Source organism: Lagenorhynchus albirostris, chromosome 5 (assembly GCF_949774975.1).
Source record: "Lagenorhynchus albirostris chromosome 5, mLagAlb1.1, whole genome shotgun sequence".
In the NCBI taxonomy this organism is placed as follows: Eukaryota; Metazoa; Chordata; class Mammalia; order Artiodactyla; family Delphinidae; genus Lagenorhynchus; species Lagenorhynchus albirostris.
In genome coordinates, this window is record NC_083099.1 from 47,199,077 (window position 1) to 47,222,672 (window position 23,596).

At 35.7% G+C, this 23,596-nt stretch overlaps 1 protein-coding gene across 2 annotated transcripts in view; it reads right to left on the minus strand.

Moving 5' to 3' along the window:
- ZBBX (zinc finger B-box domain containing) overlaps positions 1-18,771 on the minus strand; it is a 105,428-nt gene extending 86,657 nt beyond the window's left edge. For both annotated transcript variants that reach the window (XM_060149219.1, XM_060149218.1), the window contains exons 1-5: positions 18,704-18,771; positions 14,582-14,695; positions 11,813-11,903; positions 5,045-5,093; positions 4,064-4,173 (exon numbers count right to left, since the gene is read on the minus strand). In XM_060149219.1, coding sequence (XP_060005202.1) covers positions 4,064-4,173; positions 5,045-5,093; positions 11,813-11,903; positions 14,582-14,695; positions 18,704-18,771 — 432 coding nt within the window. The remainder of the gene's footprint in view (positions 1-4,063; positions 4,174-5,044; positions 5,094-11,812; positions 11,904-14,581; positions 14,696-18,703) is intronic.
- Positions 18,772-23,596: the final 4,825 nt, after the last annotated feature.

Genomic DNA, 23,596 nt, shown 5'->3' on the forward strand with positions numbered 1-23,596 from the left:
AAATTAATTAATTATTTTTTAAAAAAAGAATATATATAATATATATATCACTTTGCTGTATACCTGAAATTAACACAACATTGTAATTCAACTATACTTCAATAAAAATTAAATAAAACCCAATAAGAGTCCATTAATTTTTTAAAATTGTATTGCAAGTTCCCACATGATGATGCAGTTACCTACAATAATGTAGCCATGTTTATTAAATATGAAATGATTAGGACAACACTCCAAAAATAGGTTAAAAGAGTAGGAAGTTGTATATAACTAAAATGAAACTAAAAAGGAAGGGTCAAATAACAATAACAATATCCACAACATTCAGGGAGCACTTACTCATTGTTCTAAGGGCTTTGTATGTTCCATCTCATTTAATTCTCACAATAACCCCATAAGGTTAGCATGACCATTGTACCTCCATTGTGAAGATGAGGCAACAAAGGAACATAATGATTGAGAATTTGTCCAGTCATACAGCTAATGGAGCCAGGATTTCAACCCCAGAGTCTGGTTCAAAGCTTAAGCTCTTACCCAAGACCCACATTACTAATAATCATTGACCATTAATTTCAGTATTAATCATTTATTAGAAAACCTTCATAAAATCTGCAACAAAATAAATCCAAAATGTCAAATGATTGCATGGTCTGGTATTTATCAAAATCCAAATGTATTTTTCAAATGTGATTATAGCTACACAGAACTGGATTTATAATTTTAGTGGAAGAAAAATAAATACTATCCCTAGTATGGGAACTAATCCTAGCCTTTCAATTCCTGTTTCAAGGGCTATAGTCTCTTAGAGAAATGATGATACAAATATTATCTAAATCCATAACTTTTAAGTGAAAAATTAAAAGCTATAATTTCACATACACATATGGAAGTATTATTGTATTAACGTAGACTTCAAAATGTATTCTACAACATGTCAGCTAATATTTTAATGAATTTCTCATAAATGTTCGGCACCATTTTTACAATGTAATATAGAGGACTGAGAGTCAGTTTCAGCATATAATTCTAAGCCAAATATTTGCTAACAATAGACTTTCAATGAAAGTAGCCAAACAGATGTTATACTGGAAGATCAAAGCTGCAGTCACAGAGTAAGCTTATATATTTTGTTATACAAGCATATTTGGATTTAAATTGGGTGAAAATGACCGCCAACTGGAAAATCTTTTTAGGTAGTTTGTATAACTGGCAGGAACATACTAAAAATGTGGATAAGGACGCCATTCCACCACAGATGCTTCTTTGACGATGGAGTACTAAAGTGCTGTTTTAGCAAATATCTTTTTAATTTGTTCAAGGCTAGATCACTTACACTAAGCCTTCAGAATCCATTTGAGTTTAATTAAATTATCCACATTTGCCAAATTAATATATAATTTTTAACTATCCATTTCACTTTTGTTATGTAGAAACAGCCTAAAGCCACTGGAATTTCTTTTAAAAATAAGAAATCTGCAAATTTGGGGTTTTATTTTTACCACCAACATATATGAATGCAACATATATAAAATGTGCCAACAACAAAAGGCATACAATTTACTATCTCTTCTCAATGTGCTAGGCACAACGCTAAACACTTCACATGCATTAACCATTATCCTCAATAACTCTGAGGTCGTTATACCACTGTTACCCGTTTTGTCCCATTTTACAAAGAAGACAGAAACAAAAGAATTAAGTCATTTGCTGAAGTTTACATAGCTAACAACAGGTAAAGTTGAGATTCAAACCCCCAAAATGCAAGCTCTTACTCCCTACCTCCCATCCCTGTACAATTTTCCCTGATTAAGGTCCTGTCATAAGATATAGAAAGGTTGACTCTGATTATCCAGTCAGCATGACCATCTAGAATGATGGAAGCTAAGAACGCAAGGTAACCCCAGAGTTCAACACTATAGAGTTCATTACATCTACCGAGCTTGAATTTTTAAATAATTTTTGTGCTTTTAACAAGTATCATGGGATATTATTTTCATTTCAAATCAAAGAACATCTTTTCTTAAAATCTTAGTAAATTCTTTAAGAATGGTTAGGGCCTAAACCCTGACTTCTATTTACAACAGTTTTCAGGCAAATCAGTTTTGTAATCACTGCACACTTCATCACTCTCATCTGCTTTCCAGCCAAGGCACGTGCCATTTATACTGTCCAGGAATGTCCTTTGCTTGCTTTTCCTTCTCTCTGGAAAAACAGATCCTTTATTTCCAAGTCAAATCTTATCTACATATGCCATATTGTTTGAATTCCATGGTCTTTAAAAAGTGCTCAACATAGAAGAGGATTAATAAGAAATATTGACTCATAGCTCCTATGCAAATACTTTTTCAGATCATGAACAGTGGAATCCAACAATTCAATTCTGCCATAAGACCCTTTTAGCTTTCATACTTCAAACTTCAGGAATATTAGCGTTTGTTTATATTTTCTTAACTTTTCTGGATAGGTATAACTTGTTAAAATTCCACCATCATATCAAGTAAGGAGAAAAATAGTATGATGTATGATGTAAAAGTAAGAGCATTATACCAAGAGCCAAGGTTTTACATTTAATATTATTAGTGCTTTATTAGACTTAAAGCACTCTGACTCTCTGAGCTCAGTTAAAACTGCCATGAAATACGGCTAGTAATACAATCTTAAACCAGAAGTGATTATAACTAAATTCTCTGAAATTTAATAAATATTAGTTATAGTGATCCACAAACATTAGTTATAATCAAATTCTTTGGGGGAAAACTGCTTCCTAGGTATGTATAATATTTTAATTGCAAAATATATTGGATATCTTCCTTTCAGTTAGCTTCAATGATAACAGTGTTTCCAATAACAGAAACGCTTTAAAGAAATGACTCATTAACAAACATTTGCTGAGTACCTATTAAATTGCAGGCATAATTCAAGGTGGTAAGCACACAGCAGGGAACAAAAGTAAATCCCTACTCTCATGAAATTTACATTGTGGGTGAGTGGAAAATAAACAAATAAACGTACACTAAAGGGTGATAAATGTTATGTAGATGAATGAGGCAGCTTCACAAAACTATAGAGAGTCATCTCAGCTGTTGCTATTTTATAAAGAGCTGTTAGGACAGGCAATGTTTGAGTTGACCTTTATTGATATGAGGAGACCTTGGAGGGAGAAAATTTGATGGGGAAATATTAAGAGTTGAATTTTGAACACACTAAATTAGTGATTTTGGTTAGAAATCCAAGTAGAAGTGTTGATTAGGCAGTCTGAGTTGAAAGTTCAGGGGAGAGATATGAGTTAAAGATGTAAATTTGGGAACCATCAAAATAAAGATGGGTTTTAAAGCCAAGAGAGTAGATGAAACTACCTAAAGAACAAGTATAAACAGACTAGAGAAGAGGCCTGAGGACTAAGCCCTGTGGCACTCCAACGTTAAGGGGTCAAGAATACAGAAAAACAACAAAGCCCTACACAGAAAAATACATACCATACGATTCCATTTATATAAATTTCAATAGGTTTAGCACCACTACATGTATGCTGCTAAAAATCAGAATAGTAGTTGGTTTTGTAGTGGGAGTTAATTGGAAAAGGCACAAGGGAACCTTCTGGGGTATTCTATTATCTTGATGGGGGTGTATACATTTAAGATTTGTCCATTTCACAGTAGGTAAATTATACCTCAATAAAAAAAAGAGAGAGAGAGACAATGGGAGGAGATAATGTGATGACAACAAGTGTAGACAACTCTTTAGAAATGTTACTAAAAGGGGTACAGGGGGAGATGTGGGGATCAAAGAAGAATTTCTGTTCCAGTTTTGGTTCGAGAAATACTGCATGTTCTTGTGCTGATAGGCACGATCCAAGGGAGAGAGGACAAAAGTTAGGTGGTGTCTTTAAACAAGAATAAGAGGATGAGATTCAGGGCATCATGTAGCATTGGCCTTTCCTGGCAGCCTGCACACTTCACCCTTAGTAATGATCATGAAGAAAAAGACATGGCTACCAAGCAGGTTAAGTCGGGACAGGTGTATGAGCCCGTGTGAAAGTCTGATCTTACTCCAGTGTACATACTAGCAGAGCAGCTTTGTTCTCACACTGCCCACAAACCTTCCCTTTTATCTTGGGTTTTTCATATTCAGAAGAATTTGCCATTTTATAATTAGATGGTTTTTTCACTGGCTCTGAAAGGGAAAAAAAAGACCAATCACATTAAAATACGATGTTCAGTTTTCTGATTGATAAAGGAAATTATGCACATTTCTAAATTCTCAAACAGTATATAAATATTAGTTGCCCAATAAGAATGACATGTAGCCAAGTCTAATCTTCCCAGTAGACTAGGGAGCCCACAGTCCCCCTCCCACCCACTGTGACCACAGGGCCACACATATCCACCCATATCCTTTCTGCTGTAAACTCAGTTGAACTAGACATGTAAAATTACAGAATGTTAAAAACTATGCTTTGGATAGAATTCCCATAGTGTTCTGCCCCATCTCTGGATCAAACTAAAGCCCACACAGAACAACTTCTATAATAAATGTTATATATATTTCTATAATTTGTTCTATCAAATTATCTTAACTATCCAAATTAAATGTTTATCCTCTATTTTAAAAATCTTATTTCTTTTAGAAGTACTGTAAATTCAAATTTTATTTTTGGTTTTTGCTATTTTCAAATAATGTATTAAAATATAAAGCAACTTTCAATATTCTTTTAATTTCCCAGAGTAAAATTTCAATCTATAATTTTATACTGCTAAAATTTTCTTCCTAGAGTTTAAGGAACAATGCTATGAAAGTCCTCACTTTTCAAAAATACTATTATTATGATCATATCCTAAGTTGATTTTTGACATAAAATAAACACACCTCCCCAAAATACAGATAAAGTATATTTTGAGTATCAAAGATAAAGAGTCACCATTTTGGGGTTTAGAATCTTTATGCTGCATGAACGGTTCTAGCACTTAAATTTTCTATGTAATTCAAATGTAAAAAAAAGAAATTATACCTTCAGCATCTAATAATACAATGGTAAACTGTTTACCTTGAAGCTGCTCCTTCAGTAATTTTAATTTCACTTTTCCAGCAGAAAGCTGTATTAATAAAATAGATATTGTACATCAGGTATACAAACTCAAATAAAGTTTAAGTTACTAATAAAAATATTATAAAGCCATAACATTTTGGTGCATCTTGAACAAAACAAACATTTTGAAAGAATAATATGAGATCTTTAATGCATATATAGGAATTTTAATTAAATCAAGAGAAAATTCATAAAAGAAAAATATATTTTGGAAATATATATAAACCAGTTTTTTTTAAATGTCACAAATTATCTTTAAACAAAAATTACATATCACCATGAAATGATTTTAGGAAAGCACTAGCATTCAGATATTGTAAAGGCTCAGTAAGCCTTTTCTATCTCTGATCTTTCTGAAACACACAAAGCCTAATATTTGTGTAGACTGAATCTAAGCTGAATTCTGACTAAGCTATTCTGCTCACATAACTGTAGAAGCTAATATTATTATCTTAATTGCCCAAATCAGAGAACCACATGTTTAAGCATCATAGGCATAACCTTCAAATATATTATTTGTGATCCCTGACTTTCCCAAGTTGTAGCCAAAAAAATGAGTAAGTAACAATTATGGATAGGTATTTCAAATAAATAATCACTTAAAATCCTTGGATCTTAAGAGTTTAAGAAACAAAACAGACTCTCCAATTGCACATACTTGCCTTGGTCTTATTAAAACCAACGTCTGAAGTACACAGATATTCACGGAGCATGGCGCACACTTATACACACACTGTCAATTCATGCCTCATTTTCAATTTTCAATTTGCATGCTCAATTGCCCAATTTGTACATGAGAATATGAGAATAATGGTTGCCTCTATGTCTATGGCTGTACCAACTGCAGTCATCTTTGAAAATTTAGGCCTAATTATTTTCAGTGAATCTAGTGCTTTTGCTTCAAAAGGCATTTGTTTGTTCCCATTCTTTAAGGAGCTGCTCAAATGCTATGTACCAAACACAGCAGACAAGAGAATAGAATTGAAATAATCAATTTTTATGTGAACCACACTTTTATTTTTAAACTGGCAGTGTTGTACAAGTTACAGATAATTTAATCCTATTTTTTATAACCAAATTATCCAATACTATTACCTTAATGATACATCTGAATTGCAACATGATCTATGTGTTTATAGGCTACCTGGGCAGAATGCATATACCAAAGCAAAATGAATTCATTATTAGGGACATGTTATACTTTGTTCTTGTTACTGTGAATAATATTTTTCTGCTCTATGAATATAGCCATATTTACTTCATATGAATCAAACTGTATACAAATATTTCAATGAACAAACTGCTAGCTTACTATTTTTAGGCAAATAGAATTTCTTCCTAAGTCTGATTTTTATCTGTTGGGGAAAGAGATGAGGGTGGAGTAGGGTTGGACTAGGGATACACACACACACACAGGCAAACACCATAAAGATATATGGATATGCATATGTGTGTATATATAAAACACCAGGAATTCAATATACTGAAGCCTATATCTTATTAACCCACTTATGACTCCACCAGGAGATGCTGAAGGGGTCCTATCAGGAGTCAGGGCAGCTTAGTGTCTCTACCACACAGACATATCATCTGGGCCCTTGGGGTCAGACTACGTTGTATTCATCAGCCTCCCTGGCATTCACAAATGCCTCCATCCTGCCACTAATGTCCTAATCCACCGTGCTGGGCCCACACTCCTTCCACAAGCCACCTTTTCAAATATCCTCATTCTTAATCCAATTAGCTACTCAACCTTTGCCATTCTCCACTACTTGTCCTTCCGTCCAGGCTGCTCTGCCCTTCCATGAAGCCCTTATTAAAGAGTCCTTTAACTCTCTTATGCCTTAAAAATTTCCTTAAAGTATCTCTTCCAAAAGTTCACAGTAACTGGACCCACCTTTCCGCACACTCAACCTTCTCCACAGAACTCTCCAGAGGAAAGAGCTCCATTTCTACCCCCTTTCACTCACCAGGAGAGAAGGAAAATGTTCTCCCTGTTTGCTCCCCAGTGCTGCTTCCAGAATACTGGTCCGCTTTCACCAATACGCGAAGTTGCCTCTACTGAAGGTCCCCACCATCCACTTACCACCTTTATCAATACCCAGGATCCTCTTCCACCTGAAACCTCAGCAGTCTGTTCAGTATTTCTCTCCAGCACATTTCTGGGTGATGATCGTGGAGACTTTACTGTCCATGTTCACCTAATATCCTGATGCTGAAAACCCTCCGACATGCTGACCACTATGAACATCTAAGTGCCTCCTCAGCCACCTGACCATTATGACCAAACCTTGGACCTAAGCAACAATCTGAATGGCCACACTTTCAAAATCCCAAACTCAGAGTTTCTCAGTGCAAACTGCAATCTCCTTACCTCCTTCCTCTTAGACCTCCCATTATCTACCAACCATTGTGATGAAATAATAGCAACTGGGTCCCCTACAAATCCATGCTGAATAAGCCCCGTGGGCTCTTATGGCTCTTCAGCAATCCATTCATCCATTTGCTACTAAACCTCAAACATGATTCCCACAAGATTTGTCTACTCCAAATCTTCTCCATTCCAAAAACCTCAGATCTACCCCGTTTCCTTTCCTTAATCTGAACAGATGATCTTGCCTTCAAATTTACTAAGAATGGCAAGGTCTTCCTATTAATATTTTTCCACAGCTTCTTGCCTTACCGCCTGTCAAAAACAACCTCTAAAAATGTACCTTTACTGCCACCTGTTTTCTCTTCCATTTTTCTTGTCTCAGAGAAAATGTGCCCTCCTTCCCTTGGCCAGGCCCTCCTCAAGGAGCTACCTCTTCAAAGCCCTCAGCAACTGGCACCTCTCTCATTTGAATCTTCAATCTTTCTTCCACTAGTGAATCTATCCCTCAGCTACAAATTGGCTCACATCTTCCCCCGATTCTAAATATATATATACACACATATATATATATATATACACACACACAGTATTTATATATATAGTATTTGTTTATATATTTTTGTATTATATATATAAAGTCTCCTTGATCCTATTAAAGCCTTGAGAGATCACCCTCTGTTCTCATGTTTACTGAAACTTTAGCCTTTACTCATTGCCACCTGCCTTTCTTTTTCAACCACTTGAAATATATTTTTACATCTGATAACAATCCAACCATCAAATCAAATTTATTGTTTTTAAAAATTCTCATTCTCCGTAAACATTTTAATGTGATTTTCAGTTAATATTACAATTGGTTTCACACGTATTATCTCACACCTTGCTCAAAACTCTGTGAAGTAGTTAGCAAGTACTGTTATGCATGTTTACAAATATGGTAACAGTAGCCCAAGAAAGGTTACATCATTTGTTTAAAATCACAAAGCTAATGAGATGAGTCAGGATTTTAATCTATATAGTCTACCAAAGGGTTTCTTGTTCTTGGTACCACTGACATTTTAGGCCAAATAATTCTTTGTCGTGGGGTCTGCCCAGTGCATTGTAGAATGTTCAGCAGCACCCCTGGCTTGTAGCCACTACACACCATTAGCCAAAAAAATCCCTCTCAGTGGTGATAACTAAAAATGTGTCCACACATTGCCAAATGTCTCCTGGGGGACAAAATTGCCACCTGTTGAGAAACACTGCTAAAACTAAACCCAACTTTTTCATTACGAATACATCAATCAAGGTTGACTTCTCCATTTTTTTTCTAAAAATGTCCTCCTTTACTTTCATCTCCTATGAAATTACATTACTTTGACTCTATTTCTCCCATTATTTCTCTTCTCAGGCTCCCTTTACTGGAGAGCTGGCAAATTATCTTAGAACTAGCCTGAAAGCCTGCATTTCAAATCTTGGCCCTGACCCTTGACGTGAGCAAGTTATTTAACTTTTTTGATGTTAAATTACTTCATTTGTGGAACTGGAAAAAATAACAACTGCCTCTTATGAGTGATATAAGCACTTAATGAGATATAACAGGAAAAGCACTGTTGACTGGTATAAAACAGATAGTGAATAAATATTCAAGTTCTCTTTGCCTCCATATTCTCTGGGCTTTATCCTTCATACCTGCCCTTTATCCTTTACACCTTTCTTATCCTTTTTATAAATTCTTAGAGAGCACATTTACCCTCTCAGCTTCAATTAAAACATGAGAATGCAAACAAAACTCTGAAATCTTTGAAATTTGCTAAGAGAGTAGAACTTAAATGTTTTTATTAAAAAAAACAAGGTAAATATGGATGTGTTAATTAACTCGATAGAGGGAATTCACTCACAATGTATATGTATATCAAATCACCGTGTTGTACACTTTAAATATCTTACAATTTTACTTGCCAATTATACAATAAAGCTGGGAAAAGAAAGTAAGAGAAGGAGGGTAGAAGGGAGGGAGAGAAGGAGGAAGCCAACTATCTAGCTCTAAATCTAAACACCAGAACTTTTCTTTCCAGCTCCTTCATTTTTCTATCTCCTAGGCAATTCATCCTGGAATACCAGTTTTATATTTGACTTCTTCTTTTCCTTTCTCACTGTGTTTTGGGTCCATGTTTCCTTTATATTTCTTCTGCTACGTTCTCATTCAGACTCTTCTCATCTGACCTTTTAACAGACTTATAAATGTCTCTGCTTCTATATCAGTGGCCTCCAAAGTAGCATGTATGCATGCCTGAGGGAGCTCGGAAAGGATCAAAGAGAAGAAAAGAAGCATCTATTCATGTTTATATCGTCCTTGATTAATTTCCATATTTTGTTTTACAATGAACATGACATATTAGTATGTATATAAATAAATTATATTTATAAGTAGATAAAAAATTCATGGATAGAAAGTCCATTCTCAAAATATATTCTTTTTTTTTTTTTTTTTTTTTGCAGTACGCGGGCCTCTCACTGTTGTGGCCTCTCCCGTTGCGGAGCACAGGCTCAGCGGCCATGGCTCACAGGCCCAGCCGCTCCGCGGCATGTGGGATCTTCCCAGACCAGGACACGAACCCGTGTCCCCTGCATCGGCAGGCGGACTCTCAACCACTGCGCCACCAGGGAAGCCCTCAAAATATATTCTTTATTGCTGTGGTACATGATCAAAAGAGTTTGAATATCATTTGCTCTAAACTCTACTTATATAAACTTCAAATGCACTGGATATTAACAAGATCAACCATCATACATCATTACCTTAAACTTGCTACTCTCCTGCTTCAAAGTTGTCAGGGAATTCTATTCACCCAGTGAAAAAGTCAACACTCCTGAGTCTGGTATTCAGGCCTCCTACCCTCCTGCCCAATCTTATTTCTACTCCCACCTTCTGTAACTCCCCAACCCCTCATGCTTTCATCATCAATTATGAGGTTTATGGGAATGGGCACTATGACTTATTCATCACTTTTCCTTACAAATATATCTAGTACACTCTCAAATATTTGTAGAGCTAAACTATTACTTCCCAAGCACAAATACACTACATGGCAAAAATTACATAGTGAGTTTTCCTATAAATATTTTCATATGTGCATCATCTTTTACATTAGGTAAGGATATCCTTGAGAACAAGGATAATTCAGTATAAGACAAAGAAGCATTAATAAATGCTATTAGTAAATAGCAGGGCTTCCCTGGTGGCGCAGTGGTTGAGAGTCCGCCTGCCGATGCAGGGGACACGGGTTCGTGCCCCGGTACGGGAAGATCCCACATGCCGCGGAGCAGCTGGGCCTGTGAGCCATGGCCGCTGAGCTTGAGCGTCCGGAGCCTGCTGCTCCTCAACGGGAGAGGCCACAACAGTGAGAGGCCCGCATACCGCAAAAAAAATAAATAAATAAATAAATAGCATTAATAAATGCTATTGAATAAATAAATCAATAATCACAGAGTCAGCACTTTTAATATATTTACAACAACATCTAAAGTATGGAACACTGTCTCAGAAAGATAATGAAAAATGCAAAGTGGATTATAAAACTTTTAATGCAAAAATTAAAGAAACATATCTCAGTAAGAGAATGACACCAAAGAATAAAATGCCTTTTCTAAGCCAAAACTGTTAGAAGTGCCAAGATGTCTGTAGATGCCAACTGACCCAATGAAAGTTTAATGATAGGTATATAAAAAAGAAAAAGCTATAGAAGTTAAAACTTACAAAGTCACAGATTTTGTACTAAAGAATCCAGAAGCAAAACAGTTTTCTTTACATAAGGACACTCATTTGCCTTTAACCTTAAATATTATGTAATGTTATATTTTACAATACACAGTAAAGATAAAGCAATTCTATGGCTGGGGAATTTTAAAGCATTTTCCCTTGGGTAACTTCACATATGGAATCAACAGTTTATGAATAATTATTATTCCAGCAGAACATAAATACATTAAATAACTGTGATATAACAAAAAGGCAGAAAAAAGTCTGTCCTTTGTTATATCAAATAAGTTTGCTTTCACCTTAATATAGAACTACATAGTTCTATTTCACATACTAAAAACCAGAACTGAACTGAATGGAAAAATTCAGTTTAGAAAATTCACCTGAAGATGAATTTTTAAAAATCAACTTTCAGATGAAAAACAAAAACATATCTGAATAGTGAAAGTTGCATATTAGCCCATAAAATATAATTGAAATCCAATAACATGCAAACTTGTTAAAACAAGAATAGGAGGTTCTTAAGTATGGAAGGGAATGCAAGATCTGAAAAAATAATTTATATCTTCTCAGCAAACTGCCTAAGAATCAAATGGTATTTTCTTACCTTAATAACATTTCCTTTATTTTGTGACATCATGCATGATTGATTACCCAATCTGCCCACTTGTGCAGATTTCCAGTGACATCCACTTGACCTTCAATATATATGAACAGAAGACAAAATGTAATTACTAAATATATTTCTCCTTTTAATGAAAACAAATATATTTTCCCTGTTTCAGAAAATGGAAATTCAGTTGTTAACATTTAACAGACCACCACAAAATGAAAATGAAATATCAAGAATGCCACAATATCCTCAGTAATTTTAAAATATAGCTCTGTTATATTTGGAACTTTTGAGAAGAAATGAATAAAAGTGAAATGTCCAAACACAGATGAAGAATTTCATTTTTTAGACATTTACAATGACTAAAGATAGCTTTACTGATTTATAGGAAATGTTACAGATTGTCATGCAGTTTTAAAAGCTAAGTGTTCACAAATGCAAAGAGAAAAAGGAAGCAAAACAAGACCCCCCAAAATTCAGCAGATCTACTATGTGATGAATTCCTATTAAGACTTCAAATTAGCTCAAACAGCAAAAGGTAACAGAGCTTGCAAAGAAGGCAAACTGTTTCGTTTTACAGTTTTCAAAGTACTTTTATTTGATACTCACAAAATCTTTTGAAGTCAACAGAGCAGGGAGGCCAATTCCTATTTTAAATAATAATGAGAGAAAAACTTGCCCAAAGCCACAGAAATAATAAATCATAAAACCAAGATTGGATAACCGGACTTTCCGTCTTCCTGACCAGTGACTAGCAGGTTCTCATTCCGGCTGTGACATTTACTATCTGTGTGACCTTAGAAAAGCATTTAACTATTCTGAAAACCCAGTCAAGCTTTAGAACATTTTTGAAAACATCTAGAAAAGGTTCCTCAATTAATGAAAATTTACTCTTGGGGGCTGATTTCAGGAACTCTGATTCACAGATATATTCATGATCCACTGAGAAGCCCAAACTAAATCCAAATTAGTGAAGGTTTAAAAAAATAAGAAAGAGGGCTTCCCTGGTGGCGCAGTGGTTGGGGGTCTGCCTGCCGATGCAGGGGACGCGGGTTCGTGCCCCGGTCCAGGAGGGTCCCACATGCCGTGGAGCGGCTGGGCCCGTGAGCCATGGCCACTGAGCCTGCGCATCCGGACCCTGTGCTCCGCAACAGGAGAGGCCACAGCGGTGAGAGGCCTGCATACCGCAAAAAAAAAAAAAAAGAAAAGAAAAGAAAGAAAGAAAACGAAAAACCAAAAAAAACAATAAAAAAAGAGAACTGGCCATTGGATCATTAGGATAAGAGCAGCAAGATACAGAATAAACTTTGTCACCTGGGATGTACTACATTGAGATGACTTTGATTAAACCGATACTCTGGTTATTAGAAAGGTTGTGTGTATAGCTCATGAATACTTTTTCACAGAGTTAATCTCTAAAGATAAACACTACTAAAACTATAATAAACCTTTGAATTTTCTTTAATGGTTCAGAAGGTACTTTATAGATATTTGATAATCATCATTTTGAATACTAAACAAAAGCAAATTTAATACACAAAGAGTCTGGTAATATTTAGTAACACCAAAAGCATATGAAATATGCCCACTCATTCTCTGTAGGAGAAAGTTATACACTTTTGAAGCCTATTTGAAAGGAGTTCTCCAATGTCTACCAAAATGTAAACTGCCATATACTTTGACCTAAAATTACATGGGTGGAAATTTATCCCATAGACACTGTTATAGATGTAAGCAAAAATATATGTAGAAGCATATTCATGGCAGCATATATAATCACAAAATACTGAAAACTTAATAAAGATATGAGAAATAAATGCTATTATAGCCACACAAAGAAATACTATGCAGCCACTAAAAGAATGAGATCACTGTGCACTGACATGGCAAGAGCACTAAGATATATCAAGTAGAAAAGTAGAATGTGAATCCATCCACAGACTTTTATAGATGAACTCATTTGAAAAATGTAAAAGACATGTCAGATACAAACCTACACACACACACACACACACACACACACACACACACACACACACACACATTCAAACACATATATACATAGGCTTGAACAAAGACAAGACATTTGTGGGAAGAAACATTTTAATTGTTAAAAGTGGTACTACACAATGGGCTGGGAGTCAGCCTAAAGTGAAGAAGAGATAATTTTCATTATATAACTATCAGTTATACTTGATTTTAATTATATTTATGTATTATTTTTACAACAAAGCAAAATGCTCAGTAAAGTTAGTACAGATATGCAAGCATAATATTAGAGAAGTCTCATTAATAAAATTTCAGCTAAAACACATTTGCTAAAAATATTTCAAACATACGTGAGGGTCTGAATGATTCTTATCTGTGTGCGTGTTAACCCCTGCCCCCCAAAAGTCTTTTAATAAATAAAAATGCCCTACACATAAACTGGCAGTCTCCTATTCATGGCAATTTTATGGGAGCAAAGGGCAAGTTCTGCATTGCTGTCCTCAACATTCCAGACTATAACTGGTTCAGAAGAGGAATGTAAGAAGAGAAATAAGAACATGTAAGACCAAATAAGGTTCAGAGGAAAGGGACACAAATAGAAACAGTAGGGGAAATTTAATATTGCTTGTTCATCAGGAAAAGCCAGAAATGATTCATTCAGGACAGACAGTCATTGGAATGACAATAATATATAAAATAGTTCTTGACATAAGGACTTCAGTTTATAATAAAATTCATTTTATTCCTCTAAAATCCTCTAAAAATGTCACCCACCCTCTTTCTTCCTTTTCTTTGCTCCTTGTTGCTTGGAATTCTTGCAGCTTCTTTTCCATCTCTTGGTTCTCCAACTCTAACTGCACTTTCTCCATTCTCAGTTCTTGAGCATTTCTGGATGAGATTTAAATGCAAAATGTTCATTTGGGGTAAACAAACAAACCCCCCAAAAAGAAAAAAAAGGCAAAGTAAGTTTATATTATGGTTTGCCCTTAATTAAAATTATGAATAATAAATATGTGAACAACTATTTTAACTACGTCCTTCGTAGTCTTTGAAATATGGTTTCTAAAGTTAGCATTTGCCTTCAATTAATATTCTCCTGAAGCAAGGTATCGCTCCAAATCTTAGACTTTTGTTTTATTACATTGTTAGAGGTCTCAAATCGTAATTCATGTTATACATGAGCTATGTCTTTATATATGTACAAATATCCATGACACACAAATAGAAAATAAAATAAAAATTATTTTCTAATTTTCATACTGTCCTTAAAGGATTCAAGTATTAATACTTTGAATCATAGTGTTTAAAATAACTATTCTGTATGGGCAGAATACACATTTTTGCTAAATTAATCATCTTGGAAAACTTCGATAAATTTCTACCTTTATGCCATTTATGTATAATACAAAAAGAGAAAGAGAGAGAGAGAAAGAGAGAGAAGGGCCTGCTTGGAGCCTATTAGGAAGAAAACACCTATCAAGGGTTTTGGAACAGGAGCCATCAAAGGGATAAATGGGAACTGAGCCAAGCATCACCTATTGTTTCCACTGAAGGAAAGCAACAAGAAGAAAAGTTTCTGAGGACAGAGCAGAGCCCCCTTACAGATTCCTGTACAAGAGCTTTCGTAATAATATCTGAAGTTCATCAAGCTTTTGACACAAGCTATTTTCTTCATTCTACAATTCTGGTCCCTTGTCAGCATTAGTCACTGAGTCTCTCTTTCAAGAAGTAAACCAACCTAGTTCTCTAGCTTTCATTCTCTATCATAAGTTTAAATCTCTTCCTTCGTTATTTCATTAGTGTCTTATTATAATCAAGTAGTGTGGGCTACTTGGGTATGTGTGCCATGGCAAGGAACCAGAATAAGAATAATGAAGATAAGAGAGGGAAATAATTGAGAGGTGGTGAGCAATCCACCAAAGAGCAAGCGGGCCAAAGATATGTCCCCAGGTGGACAGTCCAGGAAGATATATGGAAAGTGACAGGAGGCGAGAACTGTCTAGAGCCTTCAGAGAAGCTGGTGAAGATATTGAGAGAGAGAGGCATTATTTTCATTATATCTGTTCCCCAAGGAGTAATTCAGCCCCTACTACAAACAAGCACTGTCATAAGTGATAGGATGTGAGACCCAATGGAGCTTCCATTATAGACAGGAACGTAGACAAGTGTGAAGGTAACTGAAGTATAGTATAATGGTGTTTTCATTGGAGAAGTACAGGGAGATACCTGAGCACACAGAAAGGGCACATACCCAGCCCCTGGGGCCGTAGGAACAGTACCTGGTGGAAGTGAAGACTAAGCTGAGTCCCAAGGGATGAAAGGACTTAGCCGGTCAAAGGGAAGTGGTGAGAGCAGTGTTCCAGGAAGAAAAGTGTGGGTACAAGTAGAAAAGAGTGATGTGTGGGTCCAGGAACTAGAAGTTCCATGTGCCCAGGCATTAAGTGCAGGACGGGGAGAGTGGCAAGAAATGGAACTGCTGAGGTGGACAGTGGCCAGATTATGAAGAGCTGTGTAGGCCATGATGAGGAATTGGGATTTGTATTCTATGAGCAATAAGAATTTTTAAAAGGTTTTAAGAGAATTGAGACTTGATAATACTTGCACTTTAGAAAGATCACTCTGGCTGTATAATGGAATATTAATCAGAGGGTGTAAGGCTGAGAACAAGGCAGCCAGTTAGGAGACTATCTCAGTAATCCTAATAACAGAGAGACTCTGCTGGTCTGACTGGACAGAGACAGTGGAGAGAAAAATGGGAACATTTGCGAAATATAAGAAAATAGAATTAACTGGACTTGGAGACTGACCAGAAGTAGGTGACTGACCAAGGAAGGGACAAGGAAGGAACCTGAGATAATCCCAAGAGCAACCAGGAGGCCAGTGATGCCATTTCCTGAACTAATTCACTCTGGGGTGGGCTGGGGACACAGTTCAGGATTAGTGGCCCAAAGTCTCGGTGGCCCACAACACTTTCCACATGGTCTCCAGAGGAAGAGTTCAAAAGTACACATGTGATTGTGTCACTTCTTTGCTTATAAAACTTTTGATGTTTTGAAAGTCCCCACTACGGTAGAGGAAGGGGGTGCGACTGAAGAAAAGCAACTGGCCTACTGACCAAGTGGTCAAGTTGACGGTGCAATTCCATGGGTCTGGAGCAAGACAAAAGATTCTTCCTGGAGACATCCTTAGACACAGAGCCAGAAGGGCAACTAAAGTTGATCCCACAGGGACTGTGTCAATACAACAAATCCAAGAGGCAGAAACAGCCCACAGAAATGGTGTGGAGGCTGGAAAAGAGTAGAGAGGAATTGGAGAACACCAAAATGTAAGACAACATTAAGACAATTGCTGAGACAATGTCAAATAAGAAAGACTTGGAAGAAGGAAAGGGCAAGAAAAGAAACTCCAGAGCAATTACCATAGAATGGGTGTTCCTGCCCTAGTTTCTATGGGTTGTGGTTCATGGGTGGACCAGAGAGACATGCAGGCCAGGGAACAGTGATTCCCCCTCATCTCCAAGATAAATCCCAAACTCCTTAGTGTGGCATACAAGTTAATTTATTAGTTACATGACTTGCCATTCTCACCAATTTTGTTCTATAAATCTTAGTGAACTGGATATGTCTGAAAGTCCCCAGACTATGTGTCTGTGTGCCTTTGAACAAGTTTCACCCAGTAACTACCCAACTAACTGCATCTTTCAGGCAAAGCTTGGAGACCTCCTCACCCCTGGTCTAGCAGTTTGGGCCATGTTCTCATAGCTACCTGTGCTTTTAATATCACACCATGTTTCACACTACTTTGTAAATGTAATTTTACTTATTCATATCCTCCACAAGCTACCTGAGGGCAAAGATTGTGACTTTCTTCTTTTGTACCCATTGTTCCTTAGCACAGTGTATAGACTATGTGTACTTAACAAATGTTTGTTGGATGAATGTTCATAGATATATACACACAGACTTAAAACATATCACCAAAATGCATTGTCCCTTCTCTTTTTGCATTAAAAAAGTAAAATTAGTAATACTAGCAATTGGATAGCTCCCCTCCCTACCAAAAACTAGTAAACCTAATAATGATAATGCCATATAACTTTTTCCAGTTGACAAAATGCTTTTCCACACAGTATCCCAAAAGTAAAGGGAGAATTAGGAAAGCTCTGTGAGTACCCACAGGACTATTTATCTGGATCAGGGAACTCAGAAACTAAAATTAAACATTGACAGTCTGCCCCCAACCCATGATGGCTGGCCCTGAATCATATTTGAGAGGAAGGCCTTGGGAATTCCCAGTGACTCTAGATGATCTAAAAGGGAAATGGTATATTGAAACTTCTGGTACCCCTACCATGTCCTGAAATTTCCAGGATACCCAGAATTGCTTGACTCAGGCCGAATGCATCTCCAAGGCAATCTAGGACAGAAGATACCTGTCCTGGGAAAGGTGAATTCAACATAAAGTCCTTTAAAGATGCAAAGTGCAAGGGTAGTTAGTGATTTCTATTCCCTGTTTAAAGGTCTCGTCTCTCACTTTTACAGTCTCCCTAAATTTCAATTTCTTTCAGTTTCTTCAGGGTGATTCTTTTCTAATTTTGTATAATTGTTACAAAAATATATGTAACTTTCTGTTGTATTGCTTCAATAGTTGATGAACCCAAGTCGCATAGATTCTTGTGTCATAAGTATTTTTAGTCCTCATTTTTAAACCATTATAGATTTATAGTATTTCAAACCTACTCTCTTAAAATAGAGCAATGTGAAGAAAATGGAGATGAGAATTCACAAAATTTTATTTCAACTCTAAACAGCCTCATATGAAAAGAATACTTTAAATTATAAAATACAGAAACTTTAGCAACTATTCTATTTAAGTAATAAACACATATGCACTTACTTATATTTTAGCTTTACAGAACTTCCAGCTTTTCCCCATGGAAGAACCACAAAATCTTTGGTGTTCATGATTACTATCTTAGTATTGTCTAAAAATTATTGTGATTTGCGGAAACTTCTGAAAAAGTAACAAAGGCAAAAGAATTATGTCAACATAAAGTGGTTAACGTTACAAATTTGAAAATACATATAACTCAGGAAAATTTTTAAACAAGAAAACATTATGAGGGAAAAAATCGAATCAATGGTTAAACAACAAGAAATTATTATAAATGATAAATGTATTATGTTATACAAATATTTATATGCTAATATAGTTATAACTATAACATATCTGATGGAACTAAAATTTTGCCAATAATTATATAGCAAAAGACTGTGGAAACTGAAAGTGAAGAATGAATTCCTTAAGACAAATAGAACACATATTCTGGCTCTTTCTATGATTAAGATTATAACAATATATATCAGGTATTTGTTCCCAGCCAAAAATAATATCCAAAGCTAGGTAGGTAGTGAAAAGAACCTTAGAAACACAATCCAAACTCAAAAACCTTTTTTTTTTTTACATATACGGTAATGTAAAATGAGAACTAAGGTATGCAAAAATTACCCAAAGGCATTCAAGTATATTCATTTATCAAAGAAAAATTTAATGATGCTCTTTGCCTAAGATCAAAAATTAGCATATTTAGAAAGAATTTTTCAACAAGAAATGAAACAAAAAAGATTTTTTGCCTAACTCCAAGTTAACCAGAAAATTAAATTATTCAGAACACCCTATTTCCTGAGTATCCCAATTACTCACGGTTCTACAATAATTTACTCTGTAATGCTGAATTGCTGAATCACATGCACAACTATTAGATTTTTATATGAATAAAAATTTCCAAATTCCAAACACTCTTAAATATGAGGCAATATAATAGAGTCCATAGTCATAAATGCCCAAACCCTTTGATACCGTCATTTTATATATGTGCTCCCATGTGCTCATAACCCCTATAAATATTTATTAAGCCTCTGCTATATGCACAGCACTGTACTGAGAGACATGAAGGAGTCAAGGCCCAAGGAGATCTGTTCTCTGGGCTCAAATAGTAGAGTCAAATAGGGCATATAAGACTTATATATCAAAGCCATAAAACAAGGTAGGAATTACAAAGGCTATAAAACTTACAGATATAAGAGGGGAGCAAAAGAAGAGAATTCAAGCTAGATAGCATTTAAAGTGGGGCTTTAAGGTGAAGGGGGCTAATATATATAAAGATATGGATGGGATGAACTTTCCTCACTGCTAGAGGAAAACAGCTCTTGAATGGAGGGGGAAAAGTAGGTGTAAACTTGTAGGCTGAGGCCCAATAATGGGTGACATTAAATCCCAAGTTAAAGCATTTGGAATGTGTTCTGTAGCTAATGAGAATCACTGAAACTTTTAGAAGGAAGAACAGGAAATAAGCCTAGAAGGTATGCTCAAAGACTTAAGCAGAGAAGACATCAGAACAGGAGTAATCAAGTGTAAGTCTACTGTGACATTAAAGTCAACACGATCGAATGAATCGAATCTCTGGGAGATTATTTTATAATTCCAATGATGCAACCACTGATCAAAACATTTTTGGAATGCCTCTTTTGAGACTGTCTGCAGAGTCCATCATATATCCAACAAACACACAAATCTACTTTGCTATATACCTCATTCAAAACTAAAAATGATGGTGGCCAGCAGAAGCAACTACTTTGTTCACTCAAATCTAGTTTCAAATTACTCTACCTCCAGAAATCAGATTTAGCCTGAAAGGGTAGATTTTTAATTCCTTAGAGGAAATTCTAAGGGAATTTATTCTCTGAAGAGAATTCCAAAATGGAATTATACAAAATAATTTTATACTGTAAGTAATGTAATGGCTGCATCATAGGACAAAGTATATTTGTGCCTTCAGTCAACAGTTATTTAGCTGCTCCTTTGTGAGCCCTATTGTGGGTACTGAAGTTACAATGGTAAATAAGACATGGTGTCTTCCCTCAAAGGACTCACAGTCAAGGGGAAAACACACAAATAAAGACAATACCGTGCGACATTCTGAAAGAAGAAAGTACTTAGGGGAGATGTCTAACTCAGACTCATTTCTCAACCACCAAGTCCTGTCTCTCAAAGCTAAAATCAGTGTCAAAACCAAAGATACCACAGGAATGAAAAACAAAATTTGGTTTGCTTCTGCCCCTTCTTTATAGGTAAAACCTTTGTCTCATTTCTATCAGAGACTACAAAAGGCACCTTTTAAAAACTTCTAGGACATAGAGTAACAGAGAGTCTATGTATCCCTTTTTGATCTAAATCAGGAAATCCAACAGCTGGACACTCATCTACTGTCAGTAAGTTTTTCGTGAAAAGTTCCATAATGTTATCATTACCATTATCATCAAAAATTAAAATAGGGCTTCCCTGGTGGCGCAGTGGTTGAGAATCCGCCTGCCGATGCAGGGGACGCGGGTTCGTGCCCCGGTCTGGGAAGATCCCACGTGCCGCGGAGCGGCTGGGCCCGTGAGCCATGGCCGCTGAGCCTGCGCGTCCGGAGCCTGTGCTCCGCAACGGGAGAGGCCACAACAGTGAGAGGCCCGCGTACCGCAAAAAAAAAAAAAAAAAAAATTAAAACAAAAGAATCCCCAAAGTTAATATGTCTGACTAATTAAAATAACTTAAATTGCCTTAACTTCATTTATGCATTGAGATATACAATTTTATATGTGTGTGTACATTATGCATAAAGCTGAACTGATACACAAGGACTGAAATGAATGAAAGAAAAATCTGTAAATTTCATTAGGATGAGATGATTCAGATTTATAGCTCTGCTGATAATGTGATTTAGCCAATAAATAGCCTTATTCAGGGGGCATTTCACTTCACTGAATGCAATTAGTAAGGTTTCTTCTCAATTAAATGTTTTATCAAGCCACAAACAAAGGCCAATTTTCTTGCATGAAGAAAAAAAGGAAGATTATAATTGTGAGTCACGCTCTTCTGCCTGTTTCCTTTCCTGAAACCAACAGAGAATTAGTCACCGTTCTTGGGACAGCAAGGATATAACAATGTCAGCAGGAAAAATAGCAAGGCACAAAACTTTAGTCACTTAATGGAACCATGGAAATACAGATATACTCTCTGTTATGCAAACCTCATAATTCCATGTGTCCTTTGATCAATAAATTTCTTCTTATAATTGAATACCAAAAGTTCAGTAGTTATTTGGAAAATTTTCTAGTTACCTGATTTATTAGACTGCATCATTTTTGTCCCCAACCTTCTTCTTCCCCAGACACATACACACAATATGACCCAGAACTGCCCATGATGGTTTGAAAGATCCTTCTACATAAGTTCCCATTTTTGGGAAAGCAACCCAAGCATCAAGGCCTGCCGCGACAGAATGGAAACAAGGAATTTATGCTCTATAAATCTACAAACTCAGAGTATTCAAGAGCTGCCCTAGGCTCAGAGAATTTATCATCACACCATTGGCAGAATGGGATATTTGGGAAACCACTGTTTTCATATAACTGAAAACTTATCTAAGGTTAGTTGATTCTTCTAACAACCCAGATCATCTTAGAGCTGAAAACTTAAAAGCCAATAAATAAGGATTTTTCTTTACTTTAGCACATACTTTCAAGGGGTCTAATAAGCAGGCTTTTGGGGATGGGTATTTACCATAGTATTTAGAAATCAAAGGCCTAAGCAAGAAATGTTAAATGAAAATGCATTTAATTAAAAATAGTTAAATTGATAAAAGAATTTTAACAGTTTCTCTGCCTGATATAATCCTTATTTTAAATATATGTGTGTGTATATATATATATATATATATATATATATTTTAATCTAAGGAAAGGACTAATCTAAGGACACATGGTCCTTAGCATAACATCTTATACTTGGGTGCCCTACTAAATAAATATATGTCATTTTCTCCTACCATAGACCCTGAAAGTAAATCAGAGATTAACATCCAGGCTGCATTCAATCTTTCAACCAACCAAAATATCTGATAATTAAACACTGCTTCAGGGCACTAAATGGTACCCAAGTCACCCACTTTTTACCTTCTATGTGCCAGTTCCCTTGAGAACAACTGAAAAAGTTTGGCTTTAAATATCAAGGGGCAAGATATCCTTTTAAGATAATTTCTGACTAAAAATGATAAGCAGTTCCATGAAGAATAACAATGGAATATTACTCAGCCCTGAAAAAGAATGAAATAAGGCCATTTGCAGCAACACGGATCGACGTAGAGATTATCATACTAAGTGAAGTAAGTCAGAGAAAGACAAATGTCATATGATACCGCTTATATATGGAATCTAAAAAAATGACACAAATGAACTTATTTACAAAACAGAAATAGACTCACAGACATTGAAAACAAACTTGCGTTTACCAAAGGGGGAAGGGTGGGGGAAGGGATAAATTAGGAGTTTGGGATTAAAATATACACACTACTATATACAAAATAGATAACCAACAAGGATCTACTGTATAGCACAGGGAACTATACTCAGTATCTTGTAATAACCTATAATGGAAAAGAATATATATATATATAACTGAATTACTTTGCTGTACACCTGAAACCAAGACAACATTTTAAATGAACTATATTTCAATAAAAATTGTTTTAAATAAAATAAAAATGATAAGTGATATTAAAAGATGCTGGGTTTAAGTTCAGAAGACCTTTGTGTTAGAGGGTCTCTGAGCTTCAGTTTGTTTATCCAGTATAAAAAGGTAGGGATTTCCCCCTCCCTAATTTGCAGACTATTGAACAAAAGGTCTCTGATTCGTGGCCTATAAAGGGCTTCAGAGAGTTCAGGGTTAGAGAAGGGGGCAGGCTTA